The sequence below is a fragment of the Mesoplodon densirostris genome, chromosome 3 (assembly GCF_025265405.1).
Source record: "Mesoplodon densirostris isolate mMesDen1 chromosome 3, mMesDen1 primary haplotype, whole genome shotgun sequence".
In the NCBI taxonomy this organism is placed as follows: domain Eukaryota; kingdom Metazoa; phylum Chordata; class Mammalia; order Artiodactyla; family Ziphiidae; genus Mesoplodon; species Mesoplodon densirostris.
Window position 1 is genome coordinate 60687953 of NC_082663.1, and position 27984 is coordinate 60715936.

Here is a 27984-nt window from a genome sequence, read left to right on the forward strand (position 1 = left end):
GACTTAGGTTCAATGTTCTGGAGAGTGACACTTTGAACTGTTAATCAGTTTTTAACTTTAATCAGTAAATGTATTAAAGAAACAGCTGAATTACAAAGGAGGTCTTTCATGACACCATTGCTTAACATGAGGGAAAAGTCACCCAAATCCCTTTGTTTCTCCTCAGGCACCACCTGTCCCAATCCTCCGACTTAACTTCACCCCCTCCCTAACAGCCATACACTAGAAATGCCCCCCCAACAGAGTCACCCAACCCTGAATTGAATAAGCGAGGTACCATAAGGTAAGCTATGCTTTTGGCAAGCAGGAAATTGGACAATTCTTTCAGTTCTTCTGAGGTAGTAGAGTCTCTCCTTCTAATATTCTAATGGTTAAGAAAAGTCTAGGGAGCTGAATTAAGAGGCAAGTGGAATGTTGGTCACTGTACGTCAACACTGCTCTGAAACTGGTGGTGATTATGGCTATATAGTTACCGCACACTCCACAAGTTCTTCAGTGGGACCCTGACTGTTATGTGGACAACTTAAGATATGAAGGTTGCTGTGTGATTGGGGTAAGCCACAGCTCCTTGAGGGCACTGTATAACTCATCACAACTTGGATGCAATTCCTACCTGTTTCTAAAAAAGTGCCTGGCATATAGCAGGAACTCAATAGATATCAGATTACTGACTGTTGAAAATCTCCCATTTAGCTCAGTGAGATTACAAGCAAAAACATACATAAATACACCCAACCAACCACAGACTAATTGTCACTAAAGGCCAGGTCACTTTCCCTTGTGTGTGGAATTGTAGACACCTTTCAGACTATGAGAAGGTTAAACGCAAATGGTACTGGCCATGGTATAGCATGCAATTCCATATTAACCTTATTTCCATCATGGCTTTATCATAATGTGGTTGTGGCTGTTTTAGCCATAAATAACTTTTCTGAAGATAAAGTGATCCACTCTCTCTGCTGTTCTTCAAGCTTTTCTGCCAAGCATTTAATCAAGACAGGGTCCACCTTAGAATCAAATTTATTAGCAAACCAATGTCCATCTTTCATAAGCCACCTTAGTTCTGCTGCTCCATAGATACACACACTTCGGAGGTGAGAGCCAGTACAACTGGGATAGAAAAGGCCTTCTAGATAATTCCATTTGACTAGGCGGGTCTTACTCTGTAGGTCAGACACATCCTGGGCTGTCCTAGAAATCTCCCCGGGGATTCCTGGTACCCGAATTAAGGTAGCCCAAAAGTGCTCATCAGGCGAGTATGTATCTTTAGACCAGGCAAAAAAGTCTTTAACGAGGGAGTTGTTGAGAACATATTTAACAAATGCTCGACTTAAAACAAAATAAGCACTGCCAACAAATATCTCGATGTTATGAGGGGGGCCTTCCTTGGAGATGTTTGTCCTCACTGGTAGTTTCACATATTCATAAGGCACCTGTCTGAGTTCATGGTGATAAGTGAATCTTTCCATCTTAGTGTTAGGGGGTTTCACTGTCTCTAACATATTTGATCCGTTGAGTTTCTTCAACTCTGACACTAATTCAAAGTTTGATTTCAAAGGAAAATCCTGCCCACACAGGTTGATAACATATTTCCACTGAACTGAAGACTTGAGAAGGTCTGACAAGCAATTTAAATCAGCCTGGAGTCTGGAAATGTGTGCATATTGCACAATCTCTAATTTGGAAGCAATGAAAATATTGGAGAAGCACTTAGCTAAATTGTTCATGGCAACTTTGAAGGTATCAGATGATTTACGGTCATAATGGATGCAGTAAATATTGTGCTGGTTGTATATAGCATGGATTAGCCTTTCAACCATAATTGCATCTTTGTGAACAACCAAAGAATAGGCTATTGGGAAGCTTTTCTCCTCCCTTGAAACAAGCTTTTCATGGTAGCTTCGTAGGGCCTGATAAATGCCACAATCACTGGTCATTGCCACGACATCATCATCATCCAAGTCGATGATGGTTCTTCTTCTTATTTCCAGACTCTTGCCAATTTCCAAAGGCTCCTGTTCATAGACACCTGAACAGTTAATCTCATACCCGATTTCATTCTTAACATGGGTATATCTGTTCTTTACAAAAGGCGAGGTACTTAGGAAGTACTCAACCAAGTAAATGCCTCTTTCAGGGAAGAGGAGGCGTTTCACATTTAGAAGCTTCAACAAGGAGAACAGCCATAGGGTTAGAAACAGGATGAAAACTTTCTGCTTTAGGTGGTATTTAAAACAACATTTGAATGTCTTCATTCTGTAAGAGAACAAAGGAATAATTCAGTTGAAATATGAAGAGAAAATTAGTTCAGTTCAACAAACATCCACTGGGTGCCTACCACACACCAGGCAGAATGCTGGGCCCAAAGATGATTAAAACAAGATTCTTGTCCTTAAAAGAATCCAGAAACAAGGAAATGGAAATATGTACAATGGTTGTATTTTGTCATAGTCTGTGTTAACTACACCTAATTTTGAGAGATGTTGGTTACTAAATAGAATGAAAAATAATGTTAACTCCTAAAATATAGGTACTAAGTATCTTAATTGTATTTGTGCTTAGCATATTTGGGGAGGGATTGCTCTGGCTTGGGCAGAGGCCTAGAGAATTGGATGTTGTCAAGAGGTCATTAGAAATGCAAATGACCCACCTGAGGCTAAAAGGAATATCCATCTTGATGCTACCTTCAGATCCTGATTAGATCTACATCTGATGTCAAATGGGGAAAGCCCAGTAAATCACTGCTATAAACTGAATGTTTGCATCCCCCGCCCCAAATTTTAAGTTGAAACTTAATTGCCAATGTGATTGTATTAGGAGGTGGGGCTTTTGGGGAAATTTTTAGGTCATGAGGGTGGAGTCCGCATAAATAGGATAGATGCCCTTATAAAAAAGACCCCAGGAAGCTCCCTTGCCCCTTCCACCATGTGAGGACACGGTGGGAAGCTTGTTGTCTATGAACCAGGAAGCAAAGCTTTCATCAGGCACGGAATCTGCTGGAGCCTTGACCTTGGATTTCCCAGCCCCTAGAACTGTGAGAAATACATTTCTGTTGTTGATAAGCCTCCCAGTCTGTGGTATTTTATCATAGCTGCCTGCGCGGACTAAGACACCCACCTTCAGAAATAAGAGCAGTGGGCAGACCCCCAAAGGAGCTATAGTAAATGTTAGACACTAAAATTTTATATAGATTATACAAATTTGGTAAACTTGCACATTTCACTAATTTATTTTGTTAGGCCCCATTTCCTCACAGGGATTAGAAATTTAGCCCGTAAAATGAAAAGAACCGGATGCACTGAGAAAAGGCAGGGGCCAGGGGCCAGTTTGGCAGAATCTGTCAGTTTTACGAACCCATGCAGAAGAGCTCATGTGTGTGCAAAGAAGGTATGTAATGAGAAGCTTCCCTGAAGTTAAGGCTAAAGACTGAAAAGCACTAAAATGCCCTACGGGGCATTGATTAATTACACCCACACTGTGTGAAAAAGCCTGAGAAGAATCTGCACATATCCCTGTGGAACAGTCCCCACTGTAGACTGTGAAACAGAAATAAGGAACAGTGTAGAGTGAGCTCACATATGTGTCCAAAAAAGACTATATACACCCAGAAGCCTAGACACAAAGAGCACACGTTGCCAAACTTTTTCTTTCTCTGTCACAACTACTCACCTCTGCCGCTGTAGTGGGAAAGCAGCCATAGACTGTGTGTAAATGACTGGGTGTGGCTGGGCTCCAGTAAAACCTTATTTACAAAAACAGGCAGCTGGCTGGATCTGGCCCACAGGCCAATACTTCCAGAAGGACTAAGGATCTGGAGCCTGGGGAGGAGGGGGGTTTACTTATCACTGAATAGCCTTTTGGACTATTAGAATGTTGAAAATGACTATATTACTTTAACAGATAAAAATGGGCTACCCAACAGAAGGGCATTACATGTGCTTATTTGGGGAGCAGCAGGAAATGGGGAAATCCTAGGAGTATTACCCAGAGGCTCGAGGACAGGAGGGCTGACCAAGCTCCTAGGCCTGCTTCCAGGAGGTTCAATTACTGAGCCCTGGGGAGGTCTGAGGAGCCCACATACAATTTCCTTACACATCTCAATAAATCTTAACCGAGGACATAATCACTGCACCCTATTTCCTTAGAAGAGGTAGCAAGGCATTTGAACCTGATTTACTTTTGTAGTTTTCTTTTATACAGATTGATTGAAAAAGCTCTCCTAGGAATGCCATACTCTCATTCACCCTCACTTGAATTACCCTCCTTTAAAGAACCATACCTTATTTATCAACGCCGAACTGTTCTGTAGAATCTGGGTCCTCCCCACCACACCTCAGTCTCTCCTCTGTGGGTTTCTCCGGGGTCCTATTCTTAGCTTACTGCTCTTCTCACAAACACTCTTCCTTGCTTTTGGGATTTCCATGTATATACATCGCCAACACCTTTATCTTCAGCACCCAGGCCTTGCCCAAGCTTCTGACGTGAACATCCAATTGCTTGATAGACATCTCCACTAGATAGCCCACGGGCACTCAACATCAGTGAGTCCATAACCGAACAGGACACCTTCACCTCTCCTGTGTTTTCTGTCTCAGTTTATCCACTCAATGACCCAAGCTCGAAACTCGAGAGCCACCCGACTCTTCCATTTCCTGTACACCCACAGAATCATCTCACAAATACGCCTCAAATTCATCCCTTCATCTCCTTCTCCATTACTAGGTCCAGACAACATCTTTGCTGACCAGCATCACACTTACATAAAAGGGCAAAGGCTTCAGTGCCTGGGGATAACCTGATGACATCTCCCCAGACTGGGAAAAGGTCAAAAGCCCCTTTCAGGATTTGATAAAAGCTCATTCTCACCAAAAGGCTTGCACCTCCACCCCTTGTTCCTTCTAACTTGGGGAAAGGAATGCTTTCGGTCAAAGGCAATTCTGGCCTGGTGAGTAGGTGAAGGGGCTTTACTTGGACTTAGGACAGGGCAGAATAGGGAGGGCTGCTTGCTTCCCCTGATGTTAAAGGCCGTCCCAGAGACAGACAAGCTCTCCCGCTTAAAGATGTCTGGCGTGGGAAGAAAGTCAGAAGGCAAGGCCTCTGGGCTGTCCCGATTCCCTCCTCTTCTTCCTTGAGAATTCATTCTTGTCCCTGGCTGGCGACGCTCAGACACAGGGCCCAGAGCTAGCTCCCCCAGGACTCCTCACAGCGTGCTTGCCGCCTCTCCTTCCCGGGTGCCCTGCGACCCTCCCTCTCTGGGCAGGCAGCCATGGCCTCCCGGCTCAACTCAAGACTGTGGACGACGCACTAGCTGGAGTCGGGAAGTGTGTGCTCCAAGCCTCCTCAGGAAGGGCAGGGAAGCACGGGTGCAGCTTAGAGATCACAGTTCTCAACCTTAGCTTTTCTCAGGACACAACCTCTGCATGAGACCCACAGCCCCTCCCAGCACAGACGATGTTGACATACATACAATGTTGTAGAATGAATGTCTGCATGCTTCCATGTAATGCTGTTTGTTAATTTAATAATATCATTATTATTAATGCAGAGTCACTCAATAAAGAGTTGTTGGAACTCCCCTGGTGGTCCAGTGGTTAAGACTTCGCCTTCCAATGCAGGGGGTGCGGGTTCAATCCCTAGGATCCCTGGTCGGGGAGCTAAGACCCCACATTCCTCATGGCCAAAAAGCCAAAGCATAAAACAGAAGCAATATTGTAACAAATTCAATAAAGACTCTAAAAAAGGTCCACATTGAAAAAAATCTTAAAAAAAAAAAAAGTTGTTACTTGGGGTACTGTTCTACCAGGGGCCAGGGGTGGAGGGCTGGGAATGATTTCCAGAGGCGTGACCCAGGTGTGACTGGAGCTGGCTGGGCTAAGGCTGGCAATTACACAGCCAAGTCTTTTCTAGACGAAACCAGGGCAGCGAGGTCACCTTCTACAAACACCCCACCCACTCTTTCCCCCTTAAAAGCTCATGGGCAGAGAGCAGGCAGGTGTTTTGCTGCCACGAGGTAGTCTTACATTACAAATAATTCCCCACCCCTGGCAGAAGGGGTATTTCCCTCCCACCCACCCAAGCAGACGAGGAAGCTGACCTGCTTAGGGAGTTATCACCACATGGGCGCGAGTGCCTGGTGATGACGCAGAATCATGAAGGAAATGGCAGTAAGGGTGGATCGCTACATCAAATGAGGTCTATTTGGATAAGTCAATAAAACCCCAGCAGGGATGTGGAATGCAGCATTCTCCCCAAACCATCTTCTTTTCCTCTACCCTCTCAGGCATTGTTTACAGTCTTAAAGGAAACAGCAGGCACACCAAGGTACACCCCAGCTAAGTGGCTATAATTGCATTCAGGGCTAAATGGCCACAGCCATTAGCAGCTTTTCAACGAACTCTCGTTCCTCAGCAATTCGTCAGCAATTTAAAACCCAGAGCTGTCACTGAAGTACGTGACTCCTAACCCAGGGCAAGAGGGCGAATGGTAAATCACCAACGAACTGGAGGAAGGGTTGTGCATGTGGTTTAGCTTAGGCACCAAGACTGCGGGGCCCACCGTGCATGTTGCAGATGAGGTGGCCTCTGCCTTTCCGCCCCCTCCCTGCACACCTGCACGTCTTCCCAGGCGCTCACACAGGTGTGTATATGTGTGTGTGTGTGTTGGGGGGGCTCCGGGAGGAGAAGAGAAAGTAGAGCAAGGGCTTCAGGATGCCCCAGACCCGGACATGGATCCCTGGAGAAGCAGTGGCTTTAAGACCGATCAAACTAAGCCTGGTTTTCTGGGCTCAAATTGGGGATTAGAAGTGTCCCCGCTGGGGCTGTGAGGGCTCTGGAGCCTGGGTGAAAGGAGTTGCCCGCAGAGGTCCTCAGGGCACATTACAGGTCTTTTCTTTCCCGGCACCCAGCTTGCCTGACTCCAAATCTTGGGGGTTTTCCAGTGTAGTACACAGGGCGTGCTGGTGCTTGTTTTGTTTTGTGTGTTTTTAAGAAAAGAATACACTAGACAATTTTAGGCAGTGTGAAGGAAATGACCTTCACTTTTCTGACCAAAGGAGGAGGTGGAAAGTGCAGAAGGAAGGATCAAGCGGCTGGGAGCTCATAAGACCTTGCTCTGGGCTGAGCTGGAGAAGAGGCAGCCACACGTGGTCCTGGCGGCACAGCCGGGCTTCAGCTTGCGGGAGGCCCCTGCGCTGGACCCTGGACGAGCCCCTCAACCTCTCCACATCTCTGTGTCCCCATCAGTAAAAAGACTTTAATAATAGTAACTACCTCAAAGGGCCTTTGAAGTTAAGTGAGGTAATGCATGCAAAGTGCTTTGGCACAGTCCAGATCTTGACTGCCTGGTTAATGCAGGTGTGACTTCAATACTTTAGAACCAATGCTTGAATGCGTCCATGTCATGCTCGTTATTAATTTAGTAATATCATTATGCTTCATGTAGAATCACTCAATAAAGAGTTGTTGGGCCTCCCTGGTGGCGCAGTGGTTGAGAGTCCGCCTGCCGATGCAGGGGATACGGGTTCGTGCCCCGGTCTGGGAGGATCCCATATGCCGCGGAACGGCTGGGCCCGTGAGCCATGGCCGCTGGGCCTGCGCGTCCGGAGCCTGCGCGTCCGGAGCCTGTGCTCCGCAACGGGAGAGGCCACAACAGTGAGAGGCCCGCATACCACAAAAAGAAAAAAAAAAAAAAAAAAAAGAGTTGTTACTCGGGGCATTGTTCTAGGTACTCCGTGTGTAATAACTCAGTTCCCTCCACAGACCAGTGAGGTAGGTACTACCTCTCTCCCTCTTTTTTTACAAGACAGGAAACTGAGGCACGTGGAGATAAAGAAACTGCCCAAGGTTATACAGAACTAGAAAGTGCTTTAGTTGGAACTTGAACCCAGAGAGTCTTTCTCCAGGGGTGAACCCTCTAGGCAATGCTGTCTCTTGGAATATAAGTCTAAAAATACTCCTTATTTGCCACAACAGTTTTAGTCCTTGATTAAAATTTCTCATTACTGTGTCTTATCTAGCTGTCCTAAAGTTGGAACAGAAGTGAACATCAAACCACGTTTGAAGTCCTCAGAACTTCCACCCAGTTTAAGGGCTTATTTAGACAGAGAATCAGCCTGGAGGAATGCTGGCTGATGAACACTTCTGTTCCTGCAATCAGAGGCTGGCGCCAATCCACATGCCAGTGAAGAGATCAGTCAACCTCCCGGCCAGTGGAATCCACTAAAGGAAAAGAAAACGAGCTCCTCCTAAGAAATTCTGCCATCAGTTAGGCTTGTATCCTGTCACTGACTATTCACTGATTCACTGGTTCTTGTTGTGACCAGTGACACAGATTGGGCTCTCTGAGAATTACTAATTGTTTTAGAGGACTGCCTGGGTTCAATCTCTCTCTACGTGGTGAATATTTCCTCTATGGGCCACCTGTAAATTCTTAAAAGTTTGTATCATTTAAGAACACTTAAGAACACTAATCATCACTTAAGAACACTAATATAAAGATGAGCTCACTCAAAAAAAAAAAAAATCCTGATCTAGTTGAAAAAGTCAAGGTCCTCATACTGCACCTCTTTGATTTCAATAAAGCCATTGATTCTCCCCTTGGTGACGTACTCATCACCAAACCCAAGGAAAGTTTTGGAGTAAGACCATTAGTGGGAAGATGACTCAGCTAAGATTCATTTCCTCAATGCCCCCATAGCACCTGAAGTTAGCAAAGGAGCAGAAAGGCAAGTTTCTTGCTCTGATGACCTTACATCTTCATTGTTCTGGAGGGAAGATTGCAAAAGGCAAGTAATTATCAGACTGTGTGCAGCTAAACAGTAAGACTGGTGTCCTGGGTCATTAATACCATACAATATAAATTGAGGACAAACGTCCTCAAATAATAAGAGGTTATAGTCTCAAAAAGGAAAAAAAAAGGTTTTCCATTCTCTGTTTGTAAAAGTAAACTTTCTTCATTATTTTCTTAAATCAGGAAGTAAAAATAGTCTAAAAAAGAAAAGAGAACTCACCAGTAATCTGCCACCTGGCCATAGCATTCTGTGGCAGTACGTCCATCCAGACTGTTTTAAATAAACATGCCTGTTTTGCCTTCCTTTTTTTAAATTTGGTAAAAACAAAAAAATTTTTTTAATTAAAAAAAGTTTTTTACGTTTCTTTTTTAAATTAATTTTTATTGGAATATAGCTGATTTACAATATTGTGTTAGTTTCAGGTGTATGGCAAAATGAATCAGTTATACATATACATATATCCACTTTTTTAGATTCTATTCCCATAGAGTATTGAGTAGAGTTCCCTGTGCTATACAGTAGGTTCTTATTAGTTATCTATTTTATATAGTAGTGTGTATATGTCAATCCCAGTCTCCCAATTTATCTCCCCCACCCCCGGCTTGCTTTTTAACAAGAAGGCTCACTCCTTAGGCACTGCCTTAGCTGTTTCTTTCATTTCACAATATACTGTGAATGAGTCCTCTTCTAAACTGGGTCTGTGAACTGTTAGAAAGTAAACGATTTCTGAGGTCAACATAATTTTCTATAGGAAAAAGACAATTGAAATAATAGAATTGACTTTTCTGGGCCTTCCCCACCAAAGCTGAATTAATTATCCCATAATTCTTGAAGAAGCTTAGAAGGAAGATCCTAAAGCTGACAAGAACTTCAATGGTGATTGAGTCCAAATTCCTCCTTCTCTAAATGAGGAAGCAGAGACCTACCCATCCTTAGACCCTGTTTCACTCTTGGGATGCCGGGAACACGTTCCCCCGTTACATACATGTTTGTATATCCAGCTGCTCCCCCTTAAGGGAGTGGAGAGAGGGGGACCTCTACTCCCCGTACCCAGGCCCCCTCAGGTGGTACTCAGTCCAACTTGGCTCCACTGCCCCCTCAGCTGAGGCTGTTCTGGCCAAAGTCAACAAAAATCTTCATGCTGCCAGAGTCAGAGGACACAGACCTGTTGCTCTCTAATGGTCTATGCTGAGCACCAGTACCATTTACATTATCTTATGAATTCCATTCAATAAACCTGTGAGGGAGGTACTATCATTGTCTCCATTTTTCAGATCAGGAAACTGAGTCACAGAGGATAAGTAGCTAGTATGTGGAGGAGCCAGGATTTTCAACTGTGGCCCGATTTCAGAGCCTACGCTATTAACCATAATGCGAGGTTGCCATTCCAATTTCTTGGCAGTATAAAAACCCTGTTGGTTCTGCATCCAAAATGTAGGGGATGTAGGGGAATCCACCCATCCCTTTCCACTCTAACCCAAGCCAGCATCAACTCTTGCCTGTATATGAACTAACTTCCTCACTAGCCTCCCTTGCTTCCCCTCTAACCCAGGGGTCCCCAACCCCCGGTTCACGGGCTGCACAGCAGGAGGTGGGCGGCGGGACAGCGAGTGAAGCTTCATCTGCCGCTCCCCATCGCTCGCATTACTGCCTGAGCCTTCCCCCACCCTGCCACCCTGGTCCACGGAAAAATTGTCTTCCACGAAACCAGTCCCTGGTGCCAAAACGGTTGGGGACCGCTGCTCTAACCCACTCTCTGTACTGTAGCCAAAAGGATCTTCTAAACCCACCAATCACATCACTCCCCCTCCCTACCCCACTCCTTACACTTAGACCACCTTCACTTGGGTTTCACTGCACTTACAGTAAAATCAGAAATCCTTTCCACAGACAGGGGCCCAGGCTGTTCCTGCCCCTGCCTTCCTCTCCAACTTCATCTTTTTTTTTTTTTTTTGACATCCTTGCGTGGAGGTTCTGCACAATGTTTATTGGCTAGTTTCTCAGGAGGTTGACAGTAACACTCACACTTCATACATGGCTGAGAAAAAAAATGTGCTTTTTTTCTTTAAAAACAAAAGAATTAAAATACCCAGCATCATAAATAAAGTAGTTTATCGTATTCTCTTATTTTGGATTCCCCCAACTTTCTGCTTCAAACGCAATAACAGTCCAAGTAGTGTTGGAGCCCAGGGGCTTGAGGTGAGTGGGTGAGGGTCTGCTTTCACAGTTTGCACTGAATTCTCTCCAACTTCATGTTATTCTGCTTTTTTCTTGCTCATTAAGCTCTAAGCAATACCAGCCTTTCTACAAGTCCCTAGAACACCACAGTCTCTTTCCTGCCTCAGGACCTTTGCACTTGCTCTTCCTATGTTGAGATAATTTTTCCCTGAGTCCTGGCCTGACTGGCCCTTCCATATCCCTCAAGTCACAGGAGAAATATCCTTTCCTCTGATCGTCTTTGGTCACCCTTCTCAAATCTCTTTCCTCACTGTCACACTCTGTTTTCTTCTCAGCACTCATCACAGCAGCAGTTACTTTGTCTACTTGTTTATTTCGATCTCTGGGACAGGCCTCATTTACGCTCTATCCCCTGCCCCATGTACATACCTACCTGGCACAGGGTGGTTGCTCAGTAGAACAAAATCAGAAGACCCAAGTTCTATGTGGGCTCCGCCACCAAAAATGCCTCAAGTGTCCCTGGCAAGTCATTTAATGTTGGGTAAGTCTTTATTTCCCAAATGTTGAAGGGGATAATGGTTTTGCTATCCCACAATGCTGTTATGAAAGTCTTATGATACAATGCATGTGAAATAGCTATGGAAGGAAAACTGTGGTATATGCAGAAGTCAGGTACTAGAACCTTTACAATATGAATGATTTTTTTGAAACCAACATATTGACTTTTCCCCAGTTTTCTAAATAGTGCGTTCATTATATTTCTAAAATAGTACATTCATTATTCTCTTCATTCTGACATTCTAATTATGTTTTTCACTTCCTGACAACATTCTTTTTTGTTAATGCCTAAAGTATATTGCTCCCGATAGATACACCTATCTTCGATTTTGAAAGGTAGGAAGATGGTTACTCTAGTTAAACTTTAGAATTTTTTCCCCAGTCTGCTCAATACTTTTTGAAAGATCGAGAGCCAAAGAATTCCTTTAAAAGACATCCAAGAAGAGCAAATGGAACTAGTTCTGTGCATTTACAACCAGCTAAACTGTTTCTGTAACTTTATGCATTGCGGAAGCTGTAAACTTTTCCCCTGACTTCATTATCTTCAGGGGCAATTCTCTAGAAAGTACAAAACTGCAATGACTTGTTCTAGCATCCCTGTCAGGCAAAGCCATCCCCAGGGACCACGTAAGAAAGTGGTCCTGAGGAATCTGCAGCAATGCGAGTACACAAAACATACCCTCAAACAGGGCCTCCGACGGCTCAGTTTCTCAGATCATATGTCCAGTTTAAACTGTCTCACTCAGGGAAATAAGATGCCCCTCTTCCAAAGGGGCTCTGGTTGAGGTCCCTGTGGACCACGTCACAAGTGATAGCTTCCTCTACAGGCAGCAGGCTTCTGTTTACAAGTACAAAGACTATGGTCACCGCTTTCCTTAAACGAAGGTCTACCTAACTTGCAAGGTTTGAGAACAGAGGTCTGAATAAAAATCCTGGACAGTAATATCAGTCTATCAACCACCCCTTTAGATTATACTTCTAACAAATAGTAACTTGGCTGGAGCCTCTCCGGTTTGGGGGAGATTTATAGGGTCATTTAAGGTCAAGTGGAAAACTGAGCAACCCACATTAGGATGTATTTACCCACGGTGGTCCCTCAAGGTCATTGCAAATCTGGGCTTGCAGCAGTAGAGAAAAAAAGTGCCAAATTCAGCCAGCTGTTTATACTCACACCAATTAGGAGACAGCCAACGATTCTGGGCTTTGTTGCAACTGGTCCACAGGGCAAACCTCAAAAGCTGATTGTGTGCGGAGAGGCTGGGCCCGTGAGCCGTGGCCGCTGGGCCTGAGCGTCCGGAGCCTGTGCTCCGCGGCGGGAGAGGCTGCAGCGGTGGGAGGCCCGCGTACCGCAAAAAAAAAAAAAAAAGCTGATTGTGTATCATGCTGAGCAAACTATATGGCTAAGAAGTCTTTAGTAGGAAGTCAAAAGGACCAGAAATGATCCTACTGAAGGAAAAGTTTCTTATTTTGAAACAATTTATGACCCTCATTATGTTGCAAAACATTGTTTTTCCATAAAAACAAAAACAAAAATGCTGGTGGGGGGGTGGGGTTGGTTCAAAAATACCTATGCTCTCAAATTTCAGCTCTGATGGCAAGAGCTTAAATCAAATGTTTCCTTCTTTGTAGATATAAAAGGTTACCAAAAAGGTGCTCGTGATGTATTCAATCTTTATCTTCCAGGCTTTATAAACAGAGAGGTTACATTCCTTTCTCCAGTTCTCTTCTCTGCCTTCCACACTTAGCTAGCCCAATACAGAACCAATATATAGTTTACGTTTTATGTTCTAACTTAAAAATGTGGCTTTATTTTGGCTTCTTTTTCTATAAAGAGGAAAAACTGCACTGAAAAACATTTAACTCCTTTAAAAAAACAAACAATCACATGTTTAGTGCACTATAAAGAAAAAAGAACTTTCTCTGCCCAAGGTCTACATATGATTTCCACCCCATCTCACCCCACCCCAGAAATTTCTGGAAGCACTTCTTTGGTATTATATGGCTCTCTATTTTACACTGCCGAAATTAATTCCTCAAAGGTTATGCAGCAACTGAAGAGACACAGTAACTGATTTCTACACCTGCATTTAAAGTAGAATTTCCAATGCTGTAACTACATCAGAGGGAGCACAGGGACCCACAGAGGTGAATCAAGGGTACAGACAGCAAAAATGGCTTAAAGCCAGGCCACACTCTCCATGAATGGATCAGAAACATTCAGTTTTAAATCATCAGAAAGGCTCCTTTGTTTACCTTCTGTGCTCTGCCACTGTGGTGGGGAGCTGAGCCGGAGATTTCAATATGCTTCTGCCCTTCCACTAAAAAATTCTAGACTGGCATCCCTGTCATGATGTTATCATTGAGTCAAGATCTGTATCGCTTGGTTTAAAATGGAGGTATTGGGCTTCCCTGGTGGCGCATTGGTTGAGAGTCCGCCTGCCGATGCAGGGGACACGGGTTCATGCCCCAGTCCGGGAAGATCCCACATGCCGCGGAGCGGCTGGGCCCATGAGCCGTGGCCGTTGAGCCTACGCGTCCAGAGCCTGTGCTCCACAACGGGAGAGGCCACAACAGTGAGAGGCCCACATACCGCTAAATACATACATACATACATACATAGATAAATAAATAGATAGATAGATAAATAAATAAATAAATAAATAAGGTATTGTCCCAAGAGCTTGTGTGCACAGAGATACAATAAAATTAAGACCCAGGAACTTAAGTTAAAGGTTCTGCCAAAATAGGAATTTCAAAAGCAGAGGCTTCATGTAAAACCAGCTGGCACCTCCAACAAGGAGACATTCTAGTAATGGTTTTTATTATTATTTGTATTTTTATTGTGGCATTGTTGATTTCCAACATAAGTTCCAGGTGTACAACATAGTGATTCACAATTCCTAAAGGTCATACTCCATTTATAGTTATTATAAAATATTGGCCATATTCTCTGTATTATACCATATATCCACGTTAACATTTATTTTATACATGGTAGTTTGTACCTCTTAATCCTCTACCCATATCTTGCTTCTCCCCCTTCCCTCTCCCCACTGGTAACCCATAGTCTGTTCTTTATATCTGTGAATCTGTTTCTTTTTTGTTATATTCTCTAGTATTGGTTTTTCCTTTTTTGGGGGTGGGGGGGCGGTTCGCGGGCCTCTCACTGTTGTGGCCTCTTCCATTGCGGAGCACAGGCTCCGGACACACAGGCTCAGTGGCCATGGCTCACGGGCCCAGACGCTCGGCGGCATGTGGGATCTTCCCGGACCGGGCCACGAACCCGTGTCCCCTGCATCAGCAGGTGGACTCTCAACCACTGCGCCACCAGGGAAGCCCGTGAAATAAATTTATTTATTTATTTTATTTTTGGCTGTGTTGGGTCTTCGTTGCTGCGCATGGGCTTTCCCTAGTTGCAGCGAGCGGGGGCTATTCTTCGTTGCCGTGTGCGGGCTTTGGAGCACAGGCTCTAGGTGTACAGGCTTCAGTAGTTGCAGCACACGGGCTCAGAAGTTGTGGCTCGTGGGCTCTAGAGTGCAGGCTCAGTAGTTGTGGCACATGGGCTTAGTTGCTCGGAGGCATGTGGGATATTCCTGGCCCAGGGCACGAACCTGTGTCCCCTGCATTGGCAGGCGGATTCTCAACCACTGTGCCACCAGGGAAGTAAGTCCCTCTAGTAATGGTTTTAATTAAGATAACAGCTGCTGAGCCTGCGCGTCCGGAGCCTGTGCTCCGCAACGGGAGAGGCCGCAACAGTGAGAGGCCTGCATACCGCAAAAAAAAAAAAAAAAACCCTAAAACTAAACATCTCAGCAAATTTATATGCCAACTGTACAGAATACAAAAGTAAAAGACTCTTCAGATCTCCAAATATATTATGTTACAATCATTGAAACAGTGTGGCCAGAATAGACAGGGTTCAGTGGGATGAAATTCAGCAACAGATCTAGTAGGTAAGGATTGTATGTATGGCTCTAGTAGAGATGGCAAATGCCTCCCAACATCCATCCTCCCTATCTTCCTTACTAAGAGAATCTCTATATTGCTGGTGGCAGTAACATACCCCTCTAAAAGACTTTCTCCCCTGCCTCCATTGTAGAGGAGCAGTCAACGAAATACAATGTGGGGTATCTGGGAAAGTTCTTCAAAAGAACCTGATTCGGGCTTCCCTGGTGGCGCAGTGGTTGAGAGTCCGCCTGCCGATGCAGGGGACACAGGTTCGTGCCCTGGTCCGGGAGGATTCCACATGCCGCGGAGCGGCTGAGCCCGTGAGCCATGGCTGCTGAGGCTGCGCATCTGGAGCCTGTGCTCCGCAACGGGAGAGGCCACAACAGTGAGAGGCCCGCGTACCGCAAAAAAAAAAAAAAAAAAAAAACCCAAAAAAACCCTGATTCACGGTGGAAAGTATGCCATTTTTTTCCCCCTTCATCCACTTTTCTGCCTGGAACCCCAACATGATGGCTCACATTGTAGCAGCCACCTTGGGACCATGAAGAACAGACCAGGAGAATATTAGCAACCTCAGCCCCAAAATCCTCAAAGCACTGAACCACCGGCAGCAAATGCCCACTCTGCATTCTTATTACGTGAGAAGAAGCCTTTATATGTGTAAGCAATTTTGCAGACATGCACTTTGAAAGATGACAATATGAAGATGGCAATGCTTCTCTCTCTCTCTCTCTCTCTCTCTCACACACACACACACACACACACGCACACAAAATAAAGCTTAAACCAGGTTAAAGTGTCTACTTGAACAATAGTATAATCCTGTATATTGTCAAGTGCAAATGTGTCTCACATGATGCTGAAATTCTCATCTGTGTGGATTTTGAGGCAGATGGTGGCTTTAGATAAACCTCTGAAGAAAAGCAAACTCCAAGAGTTACCAGTTTAACTCTGATATTGGCATGAACAGAGCAGCTTGCTCACCAGGCCTCAGGTAAGCACCACTCAGCTTACGGCACACCTCCTCTTGGTTTTGGCCAGGAGCCCCATATAATCTCTGAAGGTCACCTTGCAGGCTGGCTGCCTTCTTGAGAACTTGTTTGGTTACAAACTTGTTATACACCAGGAGAAAGATATCACCACCACGTAGGGTGAACTGTGGGGCGTAGTTCTTCCCTCCTCTCCTTCCTGCCACACCCTCGGGTCCCTCCATCTCACCTTCCTGCTTTACCTTTGTACACAGCATAATGGTTTGGAATTTAAAGCCAAGGTTCTGAGCTCAGTTCTGACTTCACTAACCAGCTGTCCCTAATCTCGTTGCACTCTGCCTCTTCATCTGTGAAGGAGGGCCGGGGGCACTCACTCACACGGATGCGGTGACGACTAACTCAGCTCACGCTCTGGGTATATTTTGGCAGGAAGAGCCAACGGGCACTTGGGGTGCATTGATGGTAAGAGGTCAAGAGCAGTTAAACAGGCAACAGCCAGGGAGGAGCACCAGATAACACAGACCAGGGGCTACTCTGCAAACGTGGACTGTGCTTTGTCTGCCACGTGCCAGCCCCACTCCTGCACCCAGAGACCACCTCCAGAGGCATCAGCAGGGGGTCTCCATCGGGCAGGATGATGCAGAGGCCACATGAAAACCTTCCACATTCTCCTGGTCAGGAGGGAATCAGACAGGTGCTCACTGTAATAGTCTTACAGCTTCTCCATAGGTTTGAAATTTTTCCAAAATAAAGTTGTTGTCTTTTAAAGAGAGAATCATAGGGGCAACAGGGAGTGGGCAGGACTAAAAGCCTTTGAAAGTCTCTGCCTTATATGAGGATTCAGGCGACACGGTTTTAAACATGTTTTGAAGTCTAGTGTCATCGCTATCTTCTCTCTATAATCTATACTTTCAAAGTGTTACCCCGTTCACGTCTTTGTTATAAAAATAACTTTTCTTTTGTTGTTCCATATTTAGGAATTAGTTGATGATCATAAAAATATTCCATTATTTTATGGTGGTAAAATATACATAATAGGAGATTTACCCTTTTCACCATTTAAACAAAATCAGTAGTGTTAAAAAGTCTCTGTTCCTCAGCCTATCCTAGAAAAGCCGTTCCGTAAATGTTAGAGAGATCATGGGTGGGTGAGTGGTTGGATAGATGGAAAGATGGGTGGTTGGATGGATGGAGAGGTAGATGGACATGGATGGTTAAAATTTTAACCATTTTTAAGTGCACAGTTCAGTGGCGTTAAGCGCATTCACACTGTTGTGCAACCATCACCACCATCCATCCGCGGAACTTGTGCATCCTCCCCAAATGAAAGCCTGTGTCCATTAAACACTAAACACTCCCCTCTCCATGGCCCCTGGCAACCACCATTCTACTTCATCTTCCTATGAACTCGACTCCTCTAGGAACCTCGCATTAGAGGAAACGTGCGATATTTGTCATTTCCTGGCTGGTTTATTTCACTTAACATCATGTCTTTAAGTTTCATCCCTGTTACAGCATGTGTCAAAATTTCCTTTCTTTTAAGGTGGCGTAATACTCCCTTGTATATATTATCATATTTTGTTTCTCCATTTGTCTGTGGATGGATACTTCATTGCTTCTATATCTTGGCTACTGTGAGTGCTGTTGCGACGGCCAAGGGTGGACAAATGTTCATGTCCCTGCTTTCACTTCTTCTGTGTACAGATCTTATATATGCCTTTATTTTTATATATCCTATTTATGTCCCCATTCAGTTGGCCGCCCATCCAGCAAACATTAGCTGTGTGTCTACCACATGCCAGGCAGGCACTGTGTTAGATTCTGGAGAGATACACCTAGAAACTGCTGCCTGGGGGAATGAATACAGAGGGAAAGAAATAGTGAGGTCTTAGGAGACTTGACAATGCAATCTGAGAAATCCCAGTTATTCTGTTACATTTGAATTTTAGCATCTAGAGATAATCTCCCCAAAACGGTAAGTCACTAGCTAGCGTTTGGAAAAGTTTCTATTCTTTAGGGATTCTCTTGCCGTCGTGTTCCTTTCATGTTCCTCCTGCCTGAGCATCTCTCCTCTGGTTCCACATCCGTTCCTCCAGCTCCACAATCTCCATTTCCCCCAGTAGTACGGTCCCACGATCTAGCCTTCGCAACTTAATTTGTGCCGACCTTGCGTGTCACTCCGCTTCTCTCTCCCGACCCATCTGATACAACATCTTTCTGTCTCCGCCTGCCTGAGAGTAGGGCAGGGTGGTGGCTCTACAGGCTGAAGTAAGGGAGAACCCGGAAAAGATGATGGCTGGCAGAGAGAGCCCCCCTTGTTGCCCCCAGGCGGAATGTGGGCAGGTGGGGAAAGGCCGCCACAGTGCAAATAGTCCAGCTACGCTACAGTGATGCAGAGAAGAAGGAAGAGAAAAGGAACCTTGGCAAGCACAGGAGCTATGCTAGGCCTTGTTCTTCCTGATCCTGGGGGCACATGCTCGCCCTCTGCTTCCGTCTGGTAGATGACCAGGAAAAATACCAAGGTTTGTAGAGCCTTTGGAAACAAGTCCACCCTATCCAAGAGCAGACAGGCCGACTGTCTGAGCCTGAGCATAGCCAGGAAGCCCTCCTTCAAAGGGGCAACCTCATCTATTCTCCCCTGAACTAGATTAGAAAAACAGAGGGGGTGGGGGAGAAGGAAAAGCAATCAAAGAGCCAGAAGTACAGGGTGTTCATGGAGATTTACTAGAAATTACAAATTTTATAAATTACAAAAATAAGTGCCCTTATCACCCGGCACTTTTTTTTTTGCTTGCCATGGTAAGGGAGAATGTCACATCAAAAGCGGTTTGGTAGCATGCTGGAGGAGAAAAGTAGGCTTGGATTTTTTTTATATATATATATTTTTTTGCGGTACGTGGGCCTCTCACTGTTGCGGCCTCTCCCGTTGCGGAGCACAGGCTCCGGATGCGCAGGCTCAGCGGCCATGGCTCACGGGCCCAGCCGCTCCGCGGCACGTGGGATCCTCCTGGACCAGGGCACGAACCTGTGTCCCCTGCATCGGCAGGCGGACTCTCAACCACTGCGCCACCAGGGAAGCCCAGCTTGGATTTTATTGGGATTTTTTGCAGTTTGGTTTAACCCTGGTCTTTCAAACCAGGCTGAGGGAGGAAGGACAGGGCTTGGGTAGGATTGGATAAGGATCATGAATGATGGAAAAGTGCAGGATTCCAGGCACTTTTTCATGCCCTAGCAATCATGGCTCAAAAGCATTCTTGCCATAAAATTGTTTTGCTTTTTGACTTTTTAAACTTTTTTTGGTGTGATTATATTATCTAAGTGTACTCCTTTAAGAATCATGTATGAGTACCATTTTACATCAAAAAAAAACATTAAGGGCTTCCCTGGTGGCGCAGTGGTTGAGAGTCCGCCTGCCGATGCAGGGGACGCGGGTTCGTGCCCCGGTCCGGGAAGATCCCACATGCCGTGGAGCGGCTGGGCCCGTGAGCCATGGCCGCTGAGCCTGCGCGTCCAGAGCCTGTGCTCCGCAACGGGAGAGGCCACAACAGTGAGAGGCCCGCGTACCACAAAAAAAAAAACCAAAAAAACCCCTAATCTCTTGGTGAAATATGGACTTGAGCACAAAATTCTTGAGTTCTAGAGCCTGGGTGGGAAGGGCTGTGAGGCAGAGAGGAATGACAAGGCACAATTTTTGCTTCCTATTATTTGGAAATTTCTGAATTTCACCTTAATCTGACCATAAATAAGCTGAAACTTACCTTTGTGTCACCTACGAAAAAAACCCCAAGCTGATGGTATAAACATAACAGAGAGAAGCAATCGTCACAGTCCAACTGCTCCTGCCGACATGCTACGGAGATTGTTCTGTGAGGGGCACAGGATGGAGTTAGAGAACACGGCGCCACACGGGGAAACCGTGCGAGGGGCACATCAGAACAGCAGTAATTTAAATGCAAACAACGATGGGACTGATAATTATTCTTCTGATTTTAGCCCCACAAGGTCTGCAAAAGATGCCAAGTTTTTAAGCCTCATTAACTGTGACGAAGGCCTCTAACAAAGAAGCTCATATTGTTATTAATTCCTCAGGCCAGGACATCAGCAAATTGGCACAGGACTCAAAGGTTTACGTGAAAAAGGACAGAAATGGTACTCAAATAGATCTGGACAGACTTGGATCTAGTAAGACGAAATTTAACAGAGATAAATACAAAGGCTAACACTTAGGTCCAAGAAATTAACTGCGTCATACCAGATGGAGAAATGTGATGTAACAGGAGCATCTGGAGAGAACAGTCCAGTGTTCTGGCTGACCCTGCTCTGGAGGAGTCCCAGTTCATTTGGTATGAGACTGCCAAAAGATTTTTTTTTTTTTTTTTTTTTTTGTGGTACGCGGGCCTCTCACTGTTGTGGCCTCTCCCGTTGCGGAGCGCAGGCTCCGGACGCGCAGGCTCAGCGGCCATGGCTCACGGGCCCAGCCGCTCCACGGCATGTGGGATCTTCCCGGACCGGGGCACGAACCTGTGTCCCCTGCATCGGCAGGCGGACTCTCAACCACTGCGCCACCAGGGAAGCCCCAAAAGATTTTTAAAAGGCAGAAAAACCAAACCAGAAACCAAACCAGTGTGGTCCTGGACAGCGTGAGAACCAGAGAGCTGCAGAAGGTGAGAGCCTCAAGGGATCTTAGAGGGCATCTTCCATCAGTGTAGACTCTGGGACAGAGGACGGGATGGGTCTGTGTCTGGGTACAACCCTCTACTAGGACACTGTCTCACAGCAGGTAAGCAGCACAGTGAGAAGCGAGTGACCACAGGAGGGAAATGGAAGTTTAAGACAAAAGAAGTGAAAACTCAACAGGAATGAAAGCTGGCTCCAAATATTAAATCGTGGGCTGCTGGGCCCCATCCCTAGAGGTTATGTTTCAGCAGGTCTGATGGTCGCAGAATTTGCATTTCTAACAAGTTCCCAGGTGACGTGCAGCTGGTCCAGGGACCACAATTTGAGAATCACTGTTCTAAGTAACAAAATCATTGTTTTTGTTTTGTAATATATATATATTTCTAAGGTTTTACTAAGATACAATGGCTTATTTCCCAGTAAGTCCAAATTAGGGAGAATTTATTGGTTCTAAAACACCACACATTTGTATTTAAGATTATGCTCCTTTTAAAATTTCATATTGTTTAGCAGAAGTTCCACCTTTACTTTCTGACCCTTAGTGTTTCTTATTAGTTCAGCTTCATAAAGCAGACTTCTGCTTCTGCTTCTGTTTCTGGCATTTTATATAATAGGTAGTTTCCCTCTGGTCTTCTTCCACTTTTCCTGTATTTTTCTATTGTGTTCAGCAAATCAAGCTTCATTACATATTAAGATGTGACCTGCTTTTATCAAATGGTATCTGGTTTCCCACATCTTCTAAAATAGTAAATATCGACCCAATCCTTTCCCCCAAAGCCCACCTGAGCACACTGTGCCCAGGGGCCCATTAGATTTTGAAGCAGCTGCATTTAATTCCTGATTAATTTAATTTGATCTTATATACGTGAAGTTTCAGCCTTTAGATCCCACTAGGAAAATTACCAGCATATGGAAATGCATATAAAATGACATGCAAAGCAATGCAAATTAATATAAAACATACATCTCTAAACTGCTTGGGAAAACTCTGTAAGCCTTGACATTGAGATATCTGTTTCGCTTCTTGTACTCTGACAAGCAGTGACTGGATCCTTTTACTACAGTTAATTTCATGTAGCATCCAGCACCTGACACTTGTTGACATGCTAAGTGGGAGGCGACCCTGTCTTTGAGTCAGGCAAATGGGATCCTGGCTTTAACTTTGCCACTATTTGGCTCTAAGGCCTTGTACAGGTTTTCAAAATTCTGAGTCTCAGATTCTGCATCTAGAAATGATGGAAATGACATCACCATAATAAACCCACCAGCACTAAGGCTTACTGAGCACTCATTATGTGCCAGGTAAAATGCACACAGGCACACACTGTACATAGATGATGCACACACATGTTGTGCATACATGATGCACACATGCCTACCTTGTGCATACATCATGCACACAGGCAATCCTCACAACCGCCCACAAGAAGGTACCATAGAACGTGTACCCCTTAGATGTGGTGCCATTTCAGAGACTAGAAAACCAAGGCAGAAAGGTCAGGAAACTTGCATAAGGTCACAAGCTAGGGAGTGGCAGGGCCAGAGCCAGGGGCCCTCGGCAGTCACACTCCAGGGGCCACTCTTAGCTACACTGCAGCTCTGTTTCATGATTTCCATCTATGTCTCTCCTAATCATTAAACTTGCATGATCTACAAAGTAAAACTTCAAATTTCACCGCCATATGGGCTTCAAAATATTGTTTCAGTAGATGGTGACGGTTTATGTTACATGAGTTTGATATCAGAATGGCAGCACAATCATACTCATTTTTACCTACTGCTCCAAGAGTCGGGGGGGGGGGGGTCCTGAGATATCCTGCGTGTTCCACCTCTCCTCCCAACTTGCTCCATCCCATTCACATATAAATATGAGGCTCTCTCATCTTCAAAAAGCCATCCCTCCATCCCACTTCTCACTGGAGGAGTTGCTTCCAGGGAGTTAAGTGCGGTGGCCACTGTTAGTCCTCAGCCCCCCAGCACACACACACTGGCATCATGCAAGGTGCTCACTCCCACTACGGTTTAGGTTGAGACTCAGCACCGCTGCCCTGGTTTTCCTCCCACCTCTCCCCATAAAGATAGGGGCTCTTTCCCAGGTCACCCCCCCATTTACCCCAGCCTTAAAATAACACCCCAATACAGATGACCCCCAGCTTCTTTGGAGGGTCTGCTTTCTCCAGCCACTTATTAAGTATTTTCACTCAGGAGCCTCAAAAGCAGCTCAGACTCAACAAAAGCAAATGTGTCTTTCCTCCCCCAAGCTGCACCTCCTCCACGTTCCTTTGTAAATGGCAGCATCCATCTACCCAAGTGCAGAAGTCCAAACTTAGAGGGAGTCCCCCTGCACTCTCATACCTTACAGTAAACTAGTCAAGTCACTCCAGAGTCTATCCTGAATCTACCCACTTGTGTCATCCTCACTGCCACTGCCTCAGATAGACCTCCAGGCCCCTCATACGCCCCACCCAAACTAGCCATGTCTACTTCAGGGGCTCCTCAAATCCATTCTCCACACAGCACCTGGAGTTTTGTTTTGAATCTAAATCTCATCAGGATACTTTCAGGTGTGAAACTGTCTCGAGAATCAAGCCCACAAAATGGCCCCAAGGCCTGGCATCATCCAGCCCTGGCACCTGCTGACCTCATCTGGCGCCATTCTCCCCTCAGTTCACACTGGACCTTTCCTTTCCTTGGACTCTCCCTGCTCTACCCTCCTCTGGTCTTAGGGTGCCCTCTTTCCTGGGGTGAGAATACTTGCCCTTTCGCCTCTTCCTGCTTAGTTTATGCAGCTCCTACTCATCTTTCGGGTCCCCCTTAAATCTCCCCAAGAAGGCTTCCTGCCTCCCCCCAGACCAGTGAGCTACCTCTGTGCTCCCACTGCACCCTAGTATGGGCCTGGCACACAGTAAGTGCTCACTAAATTTGGATTGACGGATTGACTTTTCAACCTCACATCATACAATCTGTCTTATTGCTTTCTTCCTGCATTCAAACCTACAAAGGCCCAGGTCACCAAGTCATACTCCCAACAGTGGTGGCTCTGCTGTCAGTCATTCTCAAGGGAGCAGATGCTGGGCACTGCCACGTACAGTCTCCACCACTGCCCCCATGACCGAGCTCATTCAAAGTCAGGATGATAACTATTTATTGCCTGCCTATCCCAAGGGTACTTAATGTGATGCCATCAAGGGCCGACTTGACTTATGGCCCAACTCCGCCATTCACTCCTATACCCCTCTGGGCAGACATTGCAGTATTTAGTAAATTTGCTTCTCAAAGGAACACTTCTCACCAACCCCCCTCCCCCAAGGAAACTCTCCTTTCACTCAGTGCCACAGAACCTGACTCTATGGCTATTGTTTCTCTGCAAATACAAGTAAGATATAAGATATGATTCAATAGCATCTTAATCGGTCATTTCTCACAGACAATTGATTCTTCGAAAGTGCAGCAGAGGAACTGCTCTCTGCAACAACCGACTTACTTTGAAAGATTTTACTTCCTCAAGACACCATCAACAAAAGCTATCAAAACGGACAGCTAGGTTCTAGATTGTCTTAGACGGCTAGGTGGCTTAATAATAAGGGCATGCTTCTGGAAGATCAGAAGGGGTGACCCCTGTCTACCAAATCACATGGACACTTTATTTAATATCATCCCCAACTCCCTTAATCTTCTGGTTTGCTGCTTTTCAGTTTAAAGGACGAGAAGAGGAAAAGACAAGTGCCTAAGGGCTAAGGCCACCTCTCCCTTACCCAGCGAGGGAAATACACGGTTCCGGGCTACAACAGGGAAAACCTCCCCCAGGCAGGAAAGCTTAGTTCTGAAATTTACAAAACAATACCCACCCACTAGCACTTTTAGCCTAAGTTAAGATGGTAAACTGACTCGAGAGCCCAGACCTCGTGGCTCGGATCCTCAGAGGCTCCCAGCTCGATGGAGGAGGTGCCGCCACCTCACAGGGGGACGATCCGGGCCAGCTCTGCGGCACGAAAACTTGACCTTAAAAAGCGCAGAAGCTCGTCCCAGCGGAAGGCGCGGCCAGGGGGACTGCTCCGCGGCTTCTAATCCCCAAACTATTAAGAGACACCCCACTCCCACCTGGCCCTAAAGGAGAAGCCACGCCAGCAGCCCGTTCCCGCGCCACGCGCCGGGCTCCCGCACACTCGCCGGGCTCCCGCACACTCGCCTCCGCCGCCCACAGGCAGCGTGGCCCGGCCCCGCGGGTGCAGGGCTGCAGAGAAGCAGGCGTCGCGATTCCGGCTCGGCACGTTCCTCGCGGAGCCCGCCCCTCTGCGCCCCTCACCTGGGCGGCTCCAAGTGGCCAGGAGACCGAGACAGCGGGACCCCTGACCCCGGAAAGGGCGCGTCCGGGAGCCGCGTTCTCACCGCTCGGCGAGAGTCCCGGGAAAACCCTGGTGCGGACGCGCCCCGCTGCTCCCGGCCTCCCCGCCGGCCCTGCCCCGGGAGCCCGGGATGCGAGCGCCGTGCCTCCGTCTCCCAGAACACCCTCACGCTGACACGCGCTGGTCGCCCGGCAGCCCGCGGACCTCGGAGAACTTTCCAGCGTCCGGCCGCCGGCGGGGCCCCAAAGTCAAAGCGGGCGTGCAGCCAGGCCAAGGCTCAGCCCGCTAACCCGCTGCGGCTGCCCCGGGAAGCCTCCCTCCGTCCTTCCCTCCCTCCCCCCTCCCCCACCTCGCGAGGGACGCGGCGCCTAAGTCTTCCCCCGCTGGAAAGTGAAAGTCGCGAGAAGGGGGTCCGGGCGTCCCGGCCATCCGCGGCTGGGCCAGGAGCCCCGCACCCCGGCCCCGCGCGCTCCTCGCTGGACTGCGTGGCCAAGTGGACTTACGAAAGGGAGCGGGGGGAGCCCCGAGCGCGGGGTCCCCGCGGGTGCAGGAGCCGCTGCGGCGGGACCGCGAGCTGCGCTGCGGACTCCTGGTCCGGCGGCGGCGGCGACTGGCTCCCGCCTCCTCCTCCTCCTGGTCCTCCGCCGCCACCTCGGCGGCTCACCCTGCTAGAGAGTTGCTCTCCCTCGGCCGGGGACGGGAGAGCGCCGAGCGGCCCCCGTGACGTGGAGGGGAAGGAGGAGCGCCTCCGCCGCGCTCCCGCAGAGGGAGCTCCCGCCCCTGCACTCGGGGGTCCAGGCTTCGCGCTCGAGACAAAGTTCCCAGGCGCGCGCGGCGCGCTCCGCTCTCTGCCGCTGCCCTGAGCGTCAGCCAGGTTCGGTTCCCTCCCCACATTAAACGGCAAGAAAGTCGAGGTTTGGAGAGCTAAGTGACTTGCCCAGAGATGCTCAGGGGGCGGTGACAAAGCAAACACATCTGCGACTCCTTGCTTTTCCCTCTGCGAGGCTCCGGTCCTGCAGGAATCGCCTCGCTCTCATTGGTAAGACCAGGATAGTGTCCCACGCAGCCTGGAGAAATATCATCTAGGAGCAGCGTGGGAAGGGGGAGCTGTATGTCCAATAGTACGAAGTTGTGTTTCAGTCTGTGCCTACATTTCAAATAGACATTCTAAAGCTTCCTCTTTACCCTCAAGCGGGGGTGAAGGTGGCGGGCTGTGCCGGCGCGGCATCCGGTCCCAATTCTGCTCACCAAATAATTGCCTGAAAGCAAGCACACGCCTACTTAACCAACTGGGCAATATCTACGCCTCAGCCTTGGTAGTGGGCTCTTGGGACTATACTAACTCTGTGAAGTGGATGCCCGACGCTGTGCTTGTAATTCCCGACCTTCCAGACGTCTCCCGTGGCGCTCCAAGTCCTTGGGGGCCAGAGGCTCCTGGCCCCCGCTTCACAGTCAGGGGATGCGCCAGGGAAGTCAATCCCAGCCGGTTTCTTCCTTCCGTCCTCAGTCAACTCATGTTGGCTGAGAGCCTGCTGTATGCCAGATGCGTTGGTGAGGAGCCAGAGAGGACCAGGTAAAACGGGTTAGGCCTTGAGACCCAGGGAATCCCAAAGAGGGAGCGCTGCATGGGACCCCATATCCTTTACTCCCAGGATCTGGAGTCTGCCCACAGTACTAGAGACTCTGAGACCACCCTGCCATTAAAAAAAATCCCTTGTGTTCCGGAAAGCAAGTATTTTAATATCCACCTTGCAGACTTATTTTCAAGCAAATGACCAGCTTTGCATTCATCTCCTCTCTAGTGCGACCTCCTCTTTCTGGAAGAGTCATTAAAGGTCACATTATTCACCCTTCTGGTCTCCCTCATGATGATGATGATGATAAAAACAATTAAGGCTTCTGTTACCCACTGTGAGCACTGTTCTAAGCAGTTTATGCAGATTCATCTTTCAATCCCCACAACTTTATGAGGGAAATGCCATTTCTATTCTGATTTTACGGAGGACCAGAGAGAGGTAAGTGAGGTGTAATAACGTACCTGTAAGGGACAGAGCCAGAACTCAGCCCTGGGTGGTCTATCTCAGTGTCCATGCCATTAACAGCTGAGGAAATGGAGGCTTCCAGGGCTGGAATCCAAATAATCCACCAGCCATCATCAGCCTGGTTCACACCATAGATTCCAGTTACCTAAGCAAGGGGTGCTATGAAATCCATACACACACAATTCCTCCCAAGTTGGTCAATTAAAAAATTTGAATATATCATATCATAAAGTAGTTGTCCATTCACTTACTTGCTCCCCTGTTTCCAACTCCCAGATCAACCTTTTTGTCATAAAGCAAATTGTTTCTATGATGGGACCTTAAAAAAATACCTTTACCATAAAGTTTGTAAATTTTTTTTTTCTACTCAGACCATATTCAGCTCATTCCCTGTCTTCTTCAGTTAGTTACTCTCTTCCCTTAAAATCTTGCTCTGATCAGCATCCCAGGTCTTCAGA

At 46.8% G+C, this 27984-nt stretch overlaps 1 protein-coding gene across 1 annotated transcript; it reads right to left on the minus strand.

Moving 5' to 3' along the window:
* Nucleotides 1-238: 238 nt before the first annotated feature.
* On the minus strand, nucleotides 239-26203 carry GCNT4 (glucosaminyl (N-acetyl) transferase 4). The gene is made up of 2 exons (XM_060091755.1): nucleotides 25988-26203; nucleotides 239-2256 (listed from the first exon to the last, which is right to left on the minus strand). Exon 2 carries the CDS (start codon nucleotides 2253-2255, stop codon nucleotides 891-893), a length of 1365 nt encoding a protein of 454 aa, XP_059947738.1. The 5' UTR covers nucleotide 2256; nucleotides 25988-26203; the 3' UTR covers nucleotides 239-890.
* Between the last annotated feature and the right edge of the window lie 1781 nt (nucleotides 26204-27984).

Excerpts from the sequence above, each read along its gene's own strand:
- GCNT4 (XM_060091755.1), bottom strand. The coding sequence starts at position 2,255 with ATGAAGACATTCAAATGTTGTTTTAAATACCACCTAAAGCAGAAAGTT.